The sequence below is a fragment of the Macadamia integrifolia genome, chromosome 7 (assembly GCF_013358625.1).
Source record: "Macadamia integrifolia cultivar HAES 741 chromosome 7, SCU_Mint_v3, whole genome shotgun sequence".
Classification (NCBI taxonomy): domain Eukaryota; kingdom Viridiplantae; phylum Streptophyta; class Magnoliopsida; order Proteales; family Proteaceae; genus Macadamia; species Macadamia integrifolia.
The window spans coordinates 7,074,523-7,092,272 of record NC_056563.1 but is presented as its reverse complement, the minus strand read 5'-3'; the positions used below and the strand labels follow the sequence as shown (position 1 = coordinate 7,092,272).

At 38.8% G+C, this 17,750-nt stretch overlaps 2 protein-coding genes across 4 annotated transcripts in view; both read right to left on the bottom strand.

Annotated features, from left to right (window-relative positions):
• The window catches only part of LOC122084535 (histone-lysine N-methyltransferase ASHR1), a 52,345-nt gene extending 50,266 nt beyond the window's left edge, over positions 1–2,079 (bottom strand). Inside the window, exon 1 of one of the 2 annotated variants that reach the window (XM_042652845.1) lies at positions 1,741–2,079. In XM_042652845.1, coding sequence (XP_042508779.1) covers positions 1,741–1,840 — 100 coding nt within the window. In that variant the 5' untranslated portion in view covers positions 1,841–2,079. The remainder of the gene's footprint in view (positions 1–1,740) is intronic. The other variant, XM_042652844.1, reaches the window with a different exon arrangement.
• A 3,294-nt stretch (positions 2,080–5,373) lies between these two features.
• On the bottom strand, positions 5,374–15,757 carry LOC122084642 (serine/threonine-protein kinase MPS1-like). 2 transcript variants are annotated; one of them, XM_042653049.1, is made up of 6 exons: positions 15,370–15,757; positions 14,819–15,205; positions 13,632–14,698; positions 10,089–10,289; positions 6,383–6,544; positions 5,374–6,287 (listed from the first exon to the last, which is right to left on the bottom strand). In XM_042653049.1, exons 1-6 carry the CDS (start codon positions 15,539–15,541, stop codon positions 5,712–5,714), a joined length of 2,565 nt encoding a protein of 854 aa, XP_042508983.1. In that variant the 5' UTR covers positions 15,542–15,757; the 3' UTR covers positions 5,374–5,711. The 2 variants fall into 2 exon arrangements, with proteins under 2 accessions (XP_042508983.1, XP_042508984.1); XM_042653050.1 differs by having other exon boundaries at positions 13,632–14,632; positions 15,370–15,756.
• Between the last annotated feature and the right edge of the window lie 1,993 nt (positions 15,758–17,750).

Here is a 17,750-nt window from a genome sequence, read left to right as displayed (position 1 = left end):
AGAGAGAAAAAGGTTGGATTTGAGGAGGTTAATGGGAAGGCCCGAAATATTTTCAAAGAGGTCGAGGGAGGACATGATGGTAGAGATGGATAGCGGGTTAGCATTAGAGAAGATCATGAGATCGCCAACAAAAACAAGGTGGGAGAGCATACGGGCTTTGCACTTGGAGATCGGGGAGATGAGACGATCAGTGTCAGATTTGATAGATCTATAAAGCACTTCAATGGCTAGGGAGAAGAGGAAGGGGGATAAGGGGCAACCTTGCCTAATACCAACAGAGGAGGAGAAATAACCCGTTGGGTTACCACTTTACTCTGAAAAGTGACATGAGTGAATCCAGTGGAGAAAGATGGGAGGGAAGGACATCTGGATCAAGACTTTGGAGATGAAGCCCCAATGAATGTAGTCAAAATCTTTATGATGTCGATTTTGAGAAGAGCGGCTGGGGAGTGAGATTTTCGATCAAGCCTCTGACAATTTCATGACACAGAAAGATGTTGTCAGCAATGCTTTTGCCAGCAATGAAGGCAGACTGGTTAGGGCTGACCAGAGAGTCGATAACTTTTTCTTGATCCTATTAGCTAAAAATTATGGCAATGAATTTGTAGAGGAGAATGCAAAGGGAGATGAGTCTGAAATCAGACATGGTAGCTACCCCTACCTTTTCGGGGATGAGGTAGAGGAAGGTATGATTGACCCCACTGATTGGTTAGGGTCAAAGAAAAAACTCTCAATGGCATGAAGGAGATCGGATCTAAAAATATCCCCACATGAAGAGAAGAAGCCCATACTAAAGCCACCAGGGTTTTATTTGCTTTATGGACAAGGACCGCCGCCAAGATTTCCTCTTCAGAAGGGGTGGAATGAAGGGAGGAGGTAAGGTGGTCCAGAATAAATGTGTTCAGAAGGTGGTTGGGAAGAGGGGTTTGGGTAGAGGAAGAAGTTGTGTTGAAGAGGTCAGAAAAATAAGAGACCGCCTCACTTTTGATGTCCTTAGGGCCAAGGAGGGTAGCACCATTCCTAGAAAGAAGCTGAGGGATGAATTTGGCATTGGTTCTAGCTTTAAGAGATCTAAGGAAAAAAGCAGAGTTAGAGTCACCAATCTCAAGCCATTTGATTCTCGTGTTTGATGCAGGAGGCATTCTTCCTGAGCTAGAAGCGAAGAGAAATCAGAAGAGACTTGCTTCTCTTCCTTAGCAAGGTCCGGGTTAAGGAGATCAGACTGAAGTCTGGATTGGAAATCTGTTTTGATAGGCAAAGATGCAAATAACTAAGCAAACATGGTTATAATTAAAAATTTAAGACTCGGGTAGTTCTGAATTATTGTCTGGAACACAAACCAACACCACCACACCCCTACCCCCCACAAAAAAAAAAAAAAAAAGCTAGTACCTAATCCCAATCTCTAAGCGTGTTTATCATTTTACTCACCCTCGACTCCCATGACCGTATAAAGAATGGCCATCCCTACTACAGACTAAGCTCGCAATTTTCACCAAATCATTCACTTGGGTTAAGTAAGTCAGGAAGATCAGAGAAAGCCAGAGACTCAAAAGCAATTCGGAAATTACGCATTTACAGAAACCGAATTACTGTTTAAAGCTAAATCAAAGTTTATAATACGGAGATTTTAATTCAACCTTCCAACCAATGCCCAGTTCAATGCCGTGGAAGTAATGATCTTCAGCACTTGCATAAATAGGTACCAACAAACAAGAAAGAGAAGCGAGGAAGAATGACCTGGTGTGAAGTCTCTAGTGGAGACGAGACAACGACCTTTCTCGGGGTGTGTAGTGACAGTTAACCCCCGACCTGAAAGGGCATTCTGCAAATCCTCCATGACAGAACAAGAAGCAACTGAAGTTGAACTGAAATATTGACTTAGGTCACAACCCTTGTATAACAGAGTCTGCGCTCAGATTCCTCAGAATGGAGAGCTTGACTGGCCAGCCTGAGACCCGATCAGCCGGGTCCAGAAATTAGCCAATTTTCTTGGCTCAGCCTACACTGAACATTTTTTGGACTGGCCGGCGCTGAGTTCTAGCCGGTCCGATGGCCCAGCTGCCAGAATGCTATTTCCCTCCCATGTTTTTATTATTATTTTCTCTCTCTTATTCTGAATATATGGATCACACATGAATGATACCTTTTTCAAGATGATCATAGGTAAGACATGCAGATTCTTTCCTATACTGACAGTGTGGGAAACCCTCTCCCAATAATATATAAAAGAGAAAGATATTTGTTGCCTAATCACATAGCCTTTAACAATGCAGGTCCAATAAGAGCATGCACAGAGGCATATACATTAATAGAATTTTTTACTTCACAGGGGAGAAAGTGGTAATTTTGTGCACCCAGGGCTTTGCAACCAGGATGCCTTTTTTTTCTCAGCATTGGAAAACTACCCTAAAGCACACAATGTGAAAAGGACCTAACCAATTCTGACAGTTGGACATTTAAAGAATGTGAATAGGAGAGTTGGAAATTTGACCATATGTTAAATTTCAAAACATAATCCAATATTTGTAATATAATATCTTACTGGGTTGAGACTCCGCATGTGAGTAGGGGAGCTTGGTTCTGTCTATTTATCCGCAAATTTCTAGCTCCACTTGAATTGCCACATGATAGATATTTAGGTGCCATTTGGAGAAATTTTTTCTCAAACTTAGAGAACCAACTCGCATAAAAAAATTCATAGGCAAACTATAAATTATAATTTGTAAAGGCTAGGCACACCGCCCATGTGCCTCACGCTAGCAGGTGTTATGTTCATTTCTCCTCTTTGCCCCTTTGAAATGACCCCAGGCCCCTACGATATGATCCCCCCATTGGTGCTGCCTACAAGTGTGTTACACACGGGTTGCATGTCTATCCCTCCCCATTATAATATATCCATGAGACCCCGTTTTGGTTAGCTAGGAAGTGAAGTAAATTAGACCAACATCAAATTAGAAAAGTATTTTGCAATAATTATCAAGAATAGTTGTGGAACTAACTCAGCAACATACTAAGTAAGGCAATTACCTTTTATATTTTTTTCATTCAAATTATCACAATAATTTTTTCAACGAAAAAAAAAAAAATAATCACAATAATTTTTTTAGAGATGTTGTAAAATTTGATTTCCATATTTAATACATTTTCCAATATGTTAGACCATTATTCTTTTCTTTTCTTTTCTTTTCTTTTCTTTTTCTAAATTACTTCACATCACTTCTCATCTAGCGAAATGGAGTCTTAGACATCACATTCTTTATTTTTTTATTTTTTTATTTTTTTTTTGGGTTTTTTTTGGGGTGGGTGGTGGGTGGGGTTGGAGACATCACATTATTAATAGGCATCATATGTCTATACTAACTGAGTGTAGACACATCATTTTTTCAGCTCCGAAGGCTGCTCTGATGATGATGAGTATCTCTTGAGGCTGAGTGACCTTTTATCTATGGATATGGGGAATTTCTCATATTCATTGGCACGTCAACAAATTATTCATGTCTAAACATACAAAATACCTCTAAAGGGGAAAATATAATGAAACATTGTCATTTTATCCATAAATTTTCTGGTACATCCAATCGAAGTATTATTTTGACATACTTGAGTTCAATATGGAAATGAACTCATATAACCCTTAATTGGGAGAAAAACATTTTCACTTGAGTAAGACTTACAATGAAGATAGTCCCTATGAAGTATTCTTGATTTTCACATCAACTAAAGTATATGAAATATGAGAAGTGGTTTTAGATCACTTGATTCAGACATATGGAACTTAATATATAGGCATTTAAATGTTCCAAAACCAACCCTATATGGGTCTGGTCCAATTCAGTTCTAATTCGAACTAGCACGGTTCAAAAGTGGCCGGCTAAAACGGAAAAATTTGACATTCGACACCCATAATGATGGCAACATTTAAAGAGCCCGATTCTCTAGCGAGATTCTATCACTCGGACATTTTTTGTTGTCAAATAGTCTTCCCAAACTGACGAACATAACTCATGAAACGCCAACCCATTCAAGTCCACCTAACAACAAACATCAAGTTTTGTTTGACATTCTAGCTGGACTCAACATCGAAGCTTGTTACTCAACATGGCTATGATGGCAAAGTCATTTTCTGATTTTCCAACCAAGCCTGTTCAATGTCGAAAATTGGGTATTCCAAAAATATATTTTTGGATTTTGATGGCTATTCATTGTTAGGATCACACTTGGAGACCATGAAGCCATTCAGGCTTATTCCTTAGCCCCAAAGTCAGTCCCTAAACATGATAAACTAGATTATTGGGTGAATCTTGATTGGCTATATAGCATATCGACACTATTTTTAATCATTGATGCGTAACCACTTGGGAAGATCCATAATGAATGATTTTGACAGGGTTTTCAAACCCTAGGACATGTTAATACTCCTTAAAAGGTTGTGACCTAGTAGCAACAACCTTTTCTCCTTTATAAATGCAGTGTTCTCTCACATTTTGAGGGATCCCTTTTCGGCCACTTTTGACGTTTTGATTAGAAAAATGAGCAATGAACCTCGGGGTCTTCTTATCCACAAAATTTGAGCTCCATCCAATCTACCATGTAATAGATATTTGGGCTGTTTTAATAAGCTTATCATGGTAGCCCTTGCTGGAAAGTTTTGTCCATTCAATTAATAATCTTCCTAAGATTAAAATACAACAAACATCATTCTCAAAAAACATAGTTGGAAAACTCTAATTCGGAGGCCATACTTCACCAATGAACACATTTCCCTCTTGTTTAGACCCCAAACCAACTCATCTTCAAACACGATGACTCAACCCTAGTTTACAACTGCAGCTTTTAAAGGATAGATCAAGCTTGATTGATGTGTAGATATTAGGCTGCCGTTATACCTTACTAATTTGACGTGCTCATTCATTTATTAGTTTCATAACCAAATGGTTAAAGTTATCTAAGATTCATGAGACTTGGAATCATAGCAAATCACCATTGAGGGCTTTCACTATTTTATTTTGGTTCTCTATAGAGCACAGCTCTTCTTGCACTATCTATTGTCTACAGCTTGAACATGGTAAAGTGCATCTAACCCCAAGAGGTAGCCGAGTTGGCAAGAGAACTTCACCTCAAGAAGTATGTGGTTCTGAGTTTGACTCCTCTTTCTTCTTTGGAGCCACTCACAAGGGAGTGTTTAGTGCTCTTCACTGCTTTCGGTGAAAGTTAAATTGTTCTTGTTCAACCCATGCATGATCAGGTCTATGCAGTTGTGGGGTTGGTATAGACCCACAATACTAGTCAGGCCGAAGGCTTGGATACCCGTCGTTAGCAAAAAAAATGGTGAAGTGAATAAACGAATACAAAACTACAACAGTAAACGAATTACAGAAGAAATTACTCACAAGCTGAATATTAGCCCTGAAAGAAGCAATACTAGAGCATAATCAGCAGTTCAGCACAACTCATGCTTTCTGGTGTCAACAGGTAAATGAGAGCAGGAGCGTTCCACAAGAACCAACATGCAAGCAAACAGAAATGTAAAACCTAAGACGGATAATGTACCACAGGGAATTATAAGATACATTCTTTGCATGCTAACATGAAACAGCACCAATGATTACAAGAGATTACACAATAAAGAACGCCTCATTGTAAAACATTTACCTCATCTCCCTCACAAAAAATTACACTTCAGCAGGTCATGACTACATGCTTTAATCTTACTCTTTCCCAAGGTTTGCTATGTGTTCCTGGATTTGATGGCAAAGTCTTGACACTTGTGAGAGTAACTCACAGTGTTGGTCTCGTGGTGTGGACAACTGAGATGACAACTGAGGAACTGGGTCAGTTAGGATTTGTTGGAGATGAGAAAATAGCCTAGACATGTCATAATCATTCCCATAGGCTTCAGCCATTAGCTGAAGCAACTTACAGCTTTGGTACTGTGGCAATGATAACTGAGACGATACAGGAGGAACAAGGAAAGGGTGTTGAAGTAGTTGAGGTATCCGCCACCTTTCATTGCGATCCCATGCAAGACACTTCTTCATAAGGTCAAGCAACCAAGGATTTGAAATTGGTCCATAGGTAATCTCATGGGTTCGATCAGTTATGACCTTGAACTTGGCCCAGAATGTTTTGTATTCTGCAAATGGAGTCTTCCCATATACCATTTGATAAAGGATGCAGCCGAGGGACCAGATATCTGATGGTCGACCACACTTGATTGTGTTTCCGTTTGCATCATTCTCATTACACATGAATGCTTCTGGAGACATGTAGCTCAATGTACCCACCTGCATTGCAAATATGATGAACTTGTCATAGAACATTGTTTTCAAAAGGAGTATTATGAGAGGCAGAATTTAAAGTTTTATGAAGCAAGTAGAACCTGTGAATCACGTTGAATGTTGGTTGTATCACTCATGATGGCTTTAGCAATTCCAAAATCAATCAATTTTAGTGAACCTTTGACAAGAAGGAAGTTAGCTGGCTTCAAGTCCGAGTGCACAATGCGTTCTTCATGTATCGTGTTTACTGCTTGAAGTATTTGCTGCAGGGTGCGAACATGTCAATAATTCCCAGAAAAAAGACAACCGAAGTATATGTTCCCATTCTTAGGGTCTTGCAAAATAGTGACAATGTGGCATGTGCCAATCAGCATTAGATAGTCACGGAGACATAATAATGCATATTTCTAAAATTTGTTGATGCAGCAAAGCAACCTAGATTCCAGATTAGAATCAAAGGATCAAATCAACTACTCCATAGGCCCAAATCTGAAATACTTTTCTTGACAAACCAGGACTGAAAAGGCTTGCTAGTATTCTGATAGCAGCAGAAGAGAAAGAAGAGATATGGATGAGTATACTTGATGGGGAGATAAATGAGGAGAGGCGAGAGTGTAAGCTGTCCGAATACGAAGAGTGACAGCAGTGGGGTGGGGGTGGGGGTGGGGGTGGGGTGGTGGGGGGGAAGAAAATGAATGGTCAAATTAATAGATAGAGAAAAGGTAAGATTGGTCTCTTAAGGGGGTGAGAAAGAAGAGAGAAAAGAGGAAAGTCTTCTAACGGCTACACAATTTGAATCCAAAATTCATTATGCATATCCACACGTAAGGGAAGGGTGTTAACATTTGTTTAAAAACCCATAAAAATAGAATCCTCCTGATATCTTACTTGCTAAAATAATTATACTACCATATACACTACTAGAAGGACTCTTCAAACTTAGTTGCTTCACAAGACTTTTCCTTTGAAAGCTAAACGACAGGCCTCACAAGATTCCCCAAATAATTACTACTAGATAAATCCTAAACTAATCTCTAATGAGTCCCACTACTAATTAAAATATCGATTTTCATACACCCATTTAGCCCCCACTTTTGGGTGTTATAATTCAGCCCACTACAAACAAAACTAAACAATTAAAATGCCCATGCTTATAGATATCAAAATAGGACCATTTTTTGGACTGGCTCTGCAATTATTCCCCTTGGGTTAAAAAAAAAATCGTGACTAATATTTGTAAAATGGTGAATAGGATACATTGGAAAGTGTCTCATGCTCCAAATCAATAGAAGGGACGTTCACAACAATTCTCTGTCTCCTTGTGATTCATGGCCACATTTTTTACATGAATAGACATATCATTGACTTGAGGAGTTGAGGTGATGGTTCTACAATTGAATCATCTGTCTTCTCAATCACGTATTGTTGTACCTAAACAATTATGGTTGTATCCTCATAATGAACAGAAAACTCTTCTCTTCTTTTTTTTTTCCATCACCTGCTGTTCTTCTTCAATAGGCTAGGAATTTTCATTGTGGACAAAAAGTTCTTCTATATGGACTGTTTCCTTTTGGCTCTGATTCTAGATTCATTAGAAAACTCTTTAAGTTCCCTTTGCAAACTCTAAACCTCCCACTGAATACTTTGAACCCCTCTTTGGAGCTCAACTATGAGATCAAGAATATCAGGATCGATGGATATAACAAAATGGTAGGCTCTGATACCAAGTTGATGTAGCCAGCCAACCTAGAATCCATATTAGGAATAAAAATTCAGACAGCAGCTACATTGGCCCAAATCTTTTTCTTCTTTTTTTCTGACAAACTGGGATTGAAAAGGCTTAGAGCCCGTTTGGTATTGTTTCTGTTCCAGAAACGCCGTTTCGTGTCAAAAACGAAAATTTCAGTTTTTGTGTCAAAATGCAGTTTTAAAACGAAAAAATGGTGTTTCAAAATTTCAGATTTTTATCGGGAACTTTTTTTTTTTTTTTAAAATGGAACGAAACTGGGAAGACATTTTGGAGTTCCGTCCAATCTCGTTTTTTCAGTTTTTTTTTTCACTTTTTGTTCCAAAAAAACAGAAACGGACCATAAGTGCACCAAACAGAAGATTTCGTTTTTTCGTTTCCCTAGAACGAAAAAACTCCAAAAACATTTTTTTAGAATGATACCAAACGGAGCCTTACTATTTTTCTGGTATCAACAAAAGAGAGGAGACATGGAGGAGCCAATGATCAATAGAAAGACAAAATAGGGGAGGAGAGAGAAAATGTTGCTGTCCAAAGAAGAAGAAAGAGTGGCAGCCATGGGGGGGGGAGAGTATAATCAATTCCACACTTAAGGAAGGGAGTGTTATATGTATTTAAAACATAGAAATAATGAATATTTAGAATCCTCCTAAAATCTTATTTTCTAAGATAAATAACTTGGAAACTGCAATTTGGACTCTTCTAGAAATACTTGCTTCACAAAACTTTTCCTACAAAAACTAAAGAACAGTCCCACAAGATCCCCCTAACTACTACCACTAGATAAACCCTAAATTAATCTCTAATGGGCCCCCACCACTAATTAAAATAATTTTCATACACCCATTTAGACCCCCACTTTTGGGCCTTGTAATTCAACCCATGACAAATAAACCTCAAAGAATTAAAAGCACATACCTAATAGATATCACAATAGGACCAATTTTTGGACCAGGTCTGCACTATTTGTTCATCTTACCAATAAAAGAAACCTGGTTTGGTGCATTAATACATTCATGAATGGCCTAAATCATAGTAAGGGGTTAATCACAACAGCACAGTAACACATTCTTCAAAATGATTTGTCAAGTTTTCTATGAACAGACCCTATGACAAACCCAACTACTGAGGCTCACTAATCATGTTGAACCTAAAGTACATTGGCAAATGTAACATATCTATGATCCATCTATCATAAAAACATGTATATGAACTATCACTTTTCACAACCCCAGGCATAAGCAGGAGAAGCCTGGAAAACCCTTTTCCAAAGATCCACCTCCGAAATGAAACTCATGCGACTATAGCTGCACATAACATCCGGTTGATCCTTAATATGGTCAATCATACCACCTCCTGTGGCGGTACTTATTGCCATATGTGGTGTACTTGGGCAGTGCATCACAAGAGATATTCAGGAGTCGAATTCAGATGTTCATGTGGTCATTGACAAGATCAGCATTGAGGTAAGTTGTCAAGCAGCTGCAATAATGTTTCTACAAGTGTTCCCGCTTTGTTCTTATTCAGGGATTGGGTTCCTTCTTTGATTGCATCAACATCACATCAGACAAGGGTTGTTCAGATTTACAGCCCTCCCGCCTCCCCCTGAAGGGTTTGTCAAATCAAACTTTGATGGTTTCTCTATTGGCTCTACCGTAAGGCATAGATGTGCTGTCAAATTTATATGACAGCGAGGTGGTGCTTTCTTGTTTTGGCCTATTGGGGAAGATTCAACAAGAGCTGAACATTTATCACTTTAATTTGGTTTTGAGCTCATTTGCATAACATTAATATTACATCCATATTGAAGGGTATTTGGCTAACATAATTGGAAGTGGAAAAAAGTGGAGGAGCCTTAGACATTTGCACATATTATAAGGTATATCTGTTACCTCGCTTCCATGTTGGATTGCACATTCCAATGGCTGCCTAGGTCAGCCAATGCTATGGATGAGAGCCAAATACACCGAAAATAAAATAAATTGTTACAGCCTCTATTGTAATATAATGAACAGCTGCATCTAAGAATCACGAATTAAGAAAAGGTGTAGACAAAGTACCTGCCAATAGAAACGAAGCCAGTTCTCATCCATAGACCAATTGGAACTATCCATTTCTTTCCACTTCTGTGACAGCATATGAGCCAAATCAATCTCTCCATATTCAAGTACCATGTAAATGTATCCATCATCCTTGATTCTGCCATCTTTTGTATTCATCGAACCAATCATGACATCCTTGAGCAGAGTTTTGTCAGTCACCTATAAAGGAAACTTTGTATTAGAAACAGTCAAATAAAAAATTGTCAAAAATCTAAAGGGATTATTGATTGTTGAACTTAAATAATGTACATGAAAGAAATAAAAGATTCATCATAAGGCACCTGCCACCTTGACAATATGTTTTTATCGTTTTCTCGACCTTTCCTATGTTCTTCTGAGCTTGATTGGCTCATAACCAATAACTGAAGAGTGCATTATATGAGTTTTTACAGTATAAATGGTGTATTTCTACCATTGGTAAGGACAAGTATAGCATGACATATAACTAGCAAGGGACTAAGTTGAATTTTCTTTATTCCACCTTTTTTTTTTGGATAACATCTTTATTCCACTTATATTAACTCCATAATAAACAAAATACTATTTTCCCATTCTGATATTCTGTATCAGACATGATTGAATAACTCAATTTTTTAGATAATCAGGAATCCAACTTCCAACATACAATCAAGAAGCTCAAACAACAACATTTACAAAGATCAATCCAATGGGTGCTAAAATTGTTTTCAAACAATTTTAACAGCTAAGTTACAGAAATGGTAGTCATGGAAACTCCTTAGTGTGATCCCAATGGACCGGGCTGTTGATATCTAAATTCCAGATTCAAAATTTCTAGGTTCAATCTGCTATGGAGGATTGGGACAACCAACCTTTATTCAGGGAGGAGGGAATGGTGCTGTGATTACCACTTGTATTGCGGTCGCTGCTGCTATGGCAAGGGGGGAGGCTTTCAAGGGTTAATTGCTTTTCTTTAATTTCTCCAACTAGATAGGTACCATACATACAATTTAGTCAAATTAACATCAGATGCATCAAGCAATTCTAGATCCTCTATAACTGGTCTCAATCAAGATTGAATGGCATAAAGCCAAAGATTAAAATCTGTGGTCATTCCACTTCACAATGTTCTCCTTCACTGATGGAAATACTCTCTATGCTATAAGCATAAAGAAAGATATTAATAAAAGCAATAGGTAAGCTGTGATTATCCTGTGATTCACTCCAAGGCATCTAATGAGAATAAATTACTTTGCTTTTCAGTTTTTTAACTTTACAGATTGCCAGGGATCCTACTTATGTATGTTGATAGCATTAGATAGAAGGGGACGAATACTTGTCAGAAACATAATCTTTCCCAAACCAGAACTTGAACAAGTTCTAAAACCTCCCCCCAACCAAAAAAGAAGATAGTCCATAATTGCCAAGGATGTTACTTCCCTTAAAGCAATAATGAGTTCTAGAAAGGTTCACCAGCAAAGATCCAAGTTTGAGAAGTAATTTGGCAAGATTCCAACCCTCCACCCCAGACAAAAAAGGTGCATTCCATGGATCTTATACTTATGTTTGTTGAAAAGATTATATCATGTTTACCGTTTATAGGCAACATATTAATTTCCAAAGTCTAAACAGGAACTTGAACAAGATTCACCTCCTCAAACCCTCTCCATCAATGATTCTAGTCGGGTTTCTGTCATACTTAAATCACCATCAAAGAGAATAAGATTCTTTATTTTTTTTTTCTGCAGATGGTACTTCAAAAGAATAAGAATGGAATACCACCTTCTTCAGTTCAAAGGCCAGCTCACCTTTTCATTAAGCATATCGACGTCACTAAAGAAGTTTTAGCATGTTATCAACTCTCAGAAATTTACAAGCAGTTTCAAATAAAAAAGGTCTTGCAAGAGTGATATCTCAAATGCACAGATTATCTAGTCTTTTCTAAAATATTCATTATAAATTTAAAAACAAATTATATGATGAGAAACCCATAATGCATATAATTGGTAGAACTATAAAAGGAAGAGATCGGACAGAATGAAAAGAATACAATTCCACCTAGATAGCTCACTCAGCTACAATGATGTTCTGTGAAGAAACATAAATAATTTGTTTGATCCCCTTATATTCACTGTTTGCAGAAATCAGAAAAATCCCATTTTATAGAACTCCTTGCTATAAAATTTATTTTACAGTCTCTAAAGATACTTTGATTTCCTTTTCCATAAAAAGCAGTGCAGTGCTTCAGGAGACAGACCCCAGAAGCCCTTTCTTTTTAGCCCTATGAACTTCTAAGTTATAACTAGCCAACTTCAGATATTACAAGTGAAGGGGCAGCAATAATAAAATATAATAAAGATTCCTCCTGTTGCTGAGACAAACTACATCTATTAGGGATGGTCCAACTTCTACTTATAATAATACCCGACAATCCATCTGTAATAACAGGTGAATTTGCACTTGATGACAATAGTGTTTTAAAGGATAGGAAAATACTCCTCCTGACTTGATCACTTTGTTCAAGAAGTCCGTAATCTTTGTCATACAAGCTGTTATTGAAACACAACACACCCAATTTTTCCAGATGTAGAGCCAGAAAGATAAAAGCATCTACACGTGACACCTGTCCAGAGGTGCAGAATGTATGTTTCCCATTGATACACTAATCAACCAAAAAGAAAAAGGAAGCTGATTTAACCAATTATGAAGGCCACATTTCTAAATATAGAGAACTACAAAAGAATAAACAAAAACCATATGCTGTGTGTGTGTACAAGGATGGATTTACACTTTACGAGAAGCCACTACCCCAGCCCCACATCCTTTGCCCGGAACTCTAAAATATGGAATTATAGAACAATTAACTAAAAAATAAAAAGGGTTTTTTTATTGTGTGTGTGAAAAACGGATTTGGACTATACGAGAAGCCACTACCCCACCCCCCATCCCCTGCCCGGAACTCCAAGCTGTGGAATCCAAGTACAATTAACTAAAAACAAAAAGGGTTTATAAAATGTAATAGTCGCTGTAGAAATTGAAACAATTTAAAAAGGGAGCTCTTCCTTTTCTTAGAGGTTTGTAAATTATTCCAGTTCATATGAAACAGTAGTGACAGCAGAGCTCTTTCAATTTTTCAATATAGATGTAATGAATGATGGTTTGCAAGCTTAGTCCCCCCCCCCCAACCAAAAAAAAGTCCACATTTTCTCCTTTAATGGATAATAAGGTCATTAAGTAATAATCACACTACTGTCACCAGCTCACGCACCACTTTAATGGCTTACAGCCCAACCCTTGGAACATACTACAGCCCCAGGTGGCAGAGCACTGGCATAGAAATGCCAAACCTTCCTGTCGATGTGAACTCTTGGGGGAAGATCAATATTACTTTAGGTGACACCATGGTCATTCACATAAAAGTCATTACCATTTTTTTCAAACTTAGCAATCAAAATTATACTAGTGCAGCACAGAAAAGCATTAAATCATGAAGGTGTATTCACAAGACGGAAATAAGATGTATGTGATTACACAGTTTTGTACCTCATAGTCTATAAGTTGAATGATGTTATTTTTTCCCTTCAACTTATTTAGGTACTCAATCTCCTGGCAAAACCCATATGCAGTAGAATAATCACGACCTTTAAGCTTGATCCGCTTAAGGGCATAGATTGTACAGTCAGCTGAAATGACTTTGTAGACCTCACTGCTTCCGCCACTTCCTATCTTGCCAAGCTTTTGGTAGAGTTTTCCATTAACTTTAAAGAACAAATCAGCATCGTAATTCTTTTTACGAACTGATGTCCCTTTTCCACTTACAGCCTTTTCTGGTTTTTCTGATTTGGAAGGCTCCAATTTCACATTTGAAGATGAGTTTCTTGTTGATGGATTCTGAGAAATTACGTCACGACCATCACCTTGGAACTCCTTCCCTTTGATTAGTTTATCATCAAACTGAGAACCTTTTCCATGGTCAACATGTGCATCATGTGGCTGCTCATCTTCCTTCACATTACAGTCTTGCTGGCCCTTTAACAGCCTTTGATCATTAACTACCAGGGAAGTATGAAAAGCAGAGAGAGATGCTTGGCTAATAGCTGTCTGTTCTGCTACCATCCCACTGTTACACTGAAGTGTAGAACATGGCTGCACAGCAATTCCTTGAGCTATAGGTTGTGGCTTAGTCTTGAACTCTTCCAACGGTTCTATGTCCATGTGAGAATCACTATCTCGACGATAAGAGCTGTAGGTGGCTGAATTCAGCATAGGTGCAGATGATGAATGGACTGATGTTGTGGTCGCACATGTTGAACCGACAACCGAAGATTGAGTCATGGGGTGGCTAATGTCCTTTCCAAGAAATGCCATTAATTGATGTTGTTGATCCTGATACAAAGCACTTCTTTTTATCAGCAATGAAGAGACTCCACCATCTGACCTCAAACTGATATCCACTATTTCTGGTTGCTGAATATCTCGTGGCTTCAGGTCATGACCATTAACAGAAGATGTCTCCACCCGATTGCTTCCATCGCACTCCATTTCTGTCAATGCAAGAGAACTCAAATGAGATGACAAGTCCCCTATAGTGGCCATTCGTTCATCGGCCCCTGCATAAACAGAACCATGGGGACAAGACATGCGGCAGCAAAAGCTGCTTAAGATACAGTAATCATATCAATTGAAGTATATATGTTACTAATTCCAACTTGCAAGAAGAGGCTACTCACTCTGGGAATTGACATCGCTGCCCAAAGAAAATTGAACTTTCTTCAGACTATCAACCGCTGGAAGGTGTTGAGATACTACACGCGACGAAGAAACCGCATCATCATTCTGGCAATTAAGATCAATATCAGGTTTAGTTTTCTCTCCCTTCAAGCAGAAAGGCTGGTTATGGGTTTTCGTAATTGTCCCCAAAACAAGAGGAGTAACTGACGAATCATCAGGAATATCTCCAGCAACTGCAACAACACTCTCCCTCTGATCAGTCAATTCACATGCCGCATTAGGCTGTCTCGACGACACTGCATCTTGAGACTTCTCAGTGCCCTTCGATGGTTCTCTCTGGGGGACCAGTACACGCCTTGGTCGAAGACTTTCAGACTGCATTGTATCTGAAAATCCATATAAAGAAGAAGACCAAACCAAAAGAACCCTAAATTTCAAATTTTTGTTACAATTTATGAATAATGAGAACTTGATCCCTAATTCTTAAATAAAGCGAGTAAAGATACTAAACTACTTGTAATTGGAAAATCCAGAAGGGGAAGTGACTTACTGAGAGGCCTGTGACGCTTGAGGGCTGCTTGCACATGCCGAACGAAATCTGGGTTTGAAGAAGAAGAAGAGTTAGATGATGAGGATGAAGAGAAGGGGCGAGAGAGGCGAGATTGACGAGAGAGATTCTGGGACGTTGCAGGTGCGGCTGGAAGGTCAGCCTCCCGGTCCATGACCGGATCTCAACGGCATCTCGGAACCGAAAAAGGAAAGAGAGGAAAGTGAAAGAAACACACAGAGACGGAAAAGAATCAGAGATTCAGAATGCGAAGTGTGGGGCTTTGATCCATAAGGAGGGTTGGAGCTGATTTGGTTGGTGAAGAAATGGATTCAATGGAGGTGTGGAGAGTGGAGACGCAGAGGTTTGAAGTTTGAATAGCATGTTGGCGCTGTTTGTAATTTTAATATTAGAAAAAAAGGAAATGTTTTCTGTCCGAGATGTAGTTCCTACGCCAGCACTTGTTGTGCCTGTTTCTCTCCTCCCCTTGTAAAATGACCTCCCCACTTCCTAATCTCCTATGGTTGAACCGAATAGGGATTGGGGACTGTTGATCAGGCCTAATGTAGGTGTGGGAGCCATGCTTCCAAACAAAACGTTTTCTTGAAAAAAATGTTACCGATTGCACCCTCTATGCCTAGACTTAGGATGCCATAAAAAAACACCCTTATCGCTATGGTTGGATGCCTATGCAAGCACTTTTATTGGCCTAGGTGTGGTAACGTAACGTTCTTTTCCCAATAAAATAAGGAAAAATGAATACTCCCTAGTCACGCCGCCCATGTACCCAAACACAAAGGGCGACAAAATGACTCCCCCGCCCATGTGAAACCCAAAGAACCTAGACATTGTTCATGCCCTTGTGCACTCCTCATTGGCCTTTGTACCAGTGCAAGGTTGTGCGACTAGGAAATATTCTTTTCCCTATAAAATAAGGGGAAAAGGACTTTGTTTGAGAATGTGGTGCCTGCACCCCATCACAAGATGGAGCGAAATGACCAACCACCCCCAATGAAAAGACGAAATCCCTCCCCTATTGATGCTTCATTGTGCATTCCAGTTGGTCCTTGCACTGGTGCATGGACCATACTCCTGGATTAAAAAAAAAAAACTCTAGCCATAAAATAAATAAGGAGAGGGTTGCTAGCGTAAATGCCATGCTCCTAAACAGAAAACTCTCCCCCATATAAAAAATGAGAAAAGAACTCTACCACTCTAGTGTTCCCCATGCCCAAAAACAGTTGGGCATGAAATTACCTAGCATGCATGGGGTAGCTGGATCTTTTCACATCCAGTTGTAGGGGTGTAAGTTTAGCCCTAACAATCCGAACCCGCCCTAAATCCGAACCCTGTCTAACCCAACTATGAGGACCAACTTGATCCAAACCAACCCAACCCTATGTGGGGTTAGGCTGGGCCTAGGTCGAGGCATAGAAAACCTGGCACGACCCTCACCCACCTTAAGTCTAACCCTGATTATTATTGTGTTTTAACTAATAATGTTTTCTCACCCTAGTATACACTATATGACTATATAATGTATTTTTAAACCCTAGCTCCCTAACTCCTCTGCTCTTTCCATTGGAATTTGCATTCACTTTTAAGTTCTCTATTATAGTAAATGGAATTATTGAAATTTAGAATTGAAAATGTTGAATTTTTTTGTTAGCACTAGAACATTGCACATATTGACAGGAAACAATTCCACTTGCCTAATATTTTGGGTTAGGCTTGGCCCTTTTGGGGATTTGGTGACAATTCTCAACCTGGACTTCCATTGTGGCCGAGATTTAATTCAACCCATAAAATGATTGCATCTTGTTGTATGAATGAAGAAAATAACTAAAATAGGACAATGAAGCTTTCCTAAGCTTTTGAAAAATTGATAAGAGAACTTCATTAGTAGAAGGGACCCTTTTTCTTTAAAATCTTAGCACATGCTAGCACTTTGAGGAATTTAGGGGGCAAAGGGTCAGTTACGATCAATGTTTTTTCAGAGTTTGAAGGTAGCAGGGTTGTTTGAAGAATTGGAATTGGAATTGGAATTGAATCGTACTTATCAGAATGTGATTCCACTAAGAAGACCAATTAGGGTTAACCCGACGGTGTTCAAGGTTGGGCTTGAGCATGAACCCGGCAGGGTTGGGTTAGGGTTTGGTTGAGTTTTAAGGACCTTGGGTTGGGTTAGGATTTGAAAAAATCTGGCCTTGTTTCACCTATCCAGTTGTGTCTAGGTGTGGGGAATTCCTAGCTAGTACTATTACCTTGCACATAAGATAATGAGAAGGGTTCTCTGAGCCTACAGTGTACTGTATGGCTAGATACATATAGTATTTTTATTTTATTTTTCTTTAAAATAAAATGAATAAAAAAATCATGTCACT

Excerpts from the sequence above, each read along its gene's own strand:
- LOC122084642 (XM_042653049.1), bottom strand. The coding sequence starts at position 15,541 with ATGGACCGGGAGGCTGACCTTCCAGCCGCACCTGCAACGTCCCAGAAT. Across the intron at positions 15,206-15,369 it reads CAAGCGTCACAGGCCTCTCA|ATACAATGCAGTCTGAAAGT; the intron begins GTAAGTCACTTC and ends ATGGATTTTCAG. Across the intron at positions 6,288-6,382 it reads ACATTCAACGTGATTCACAG|GTGGGTACATTGAGCTACAT; the intron begins GTTCTACTTGCT and ends TTTGCAATGCAG.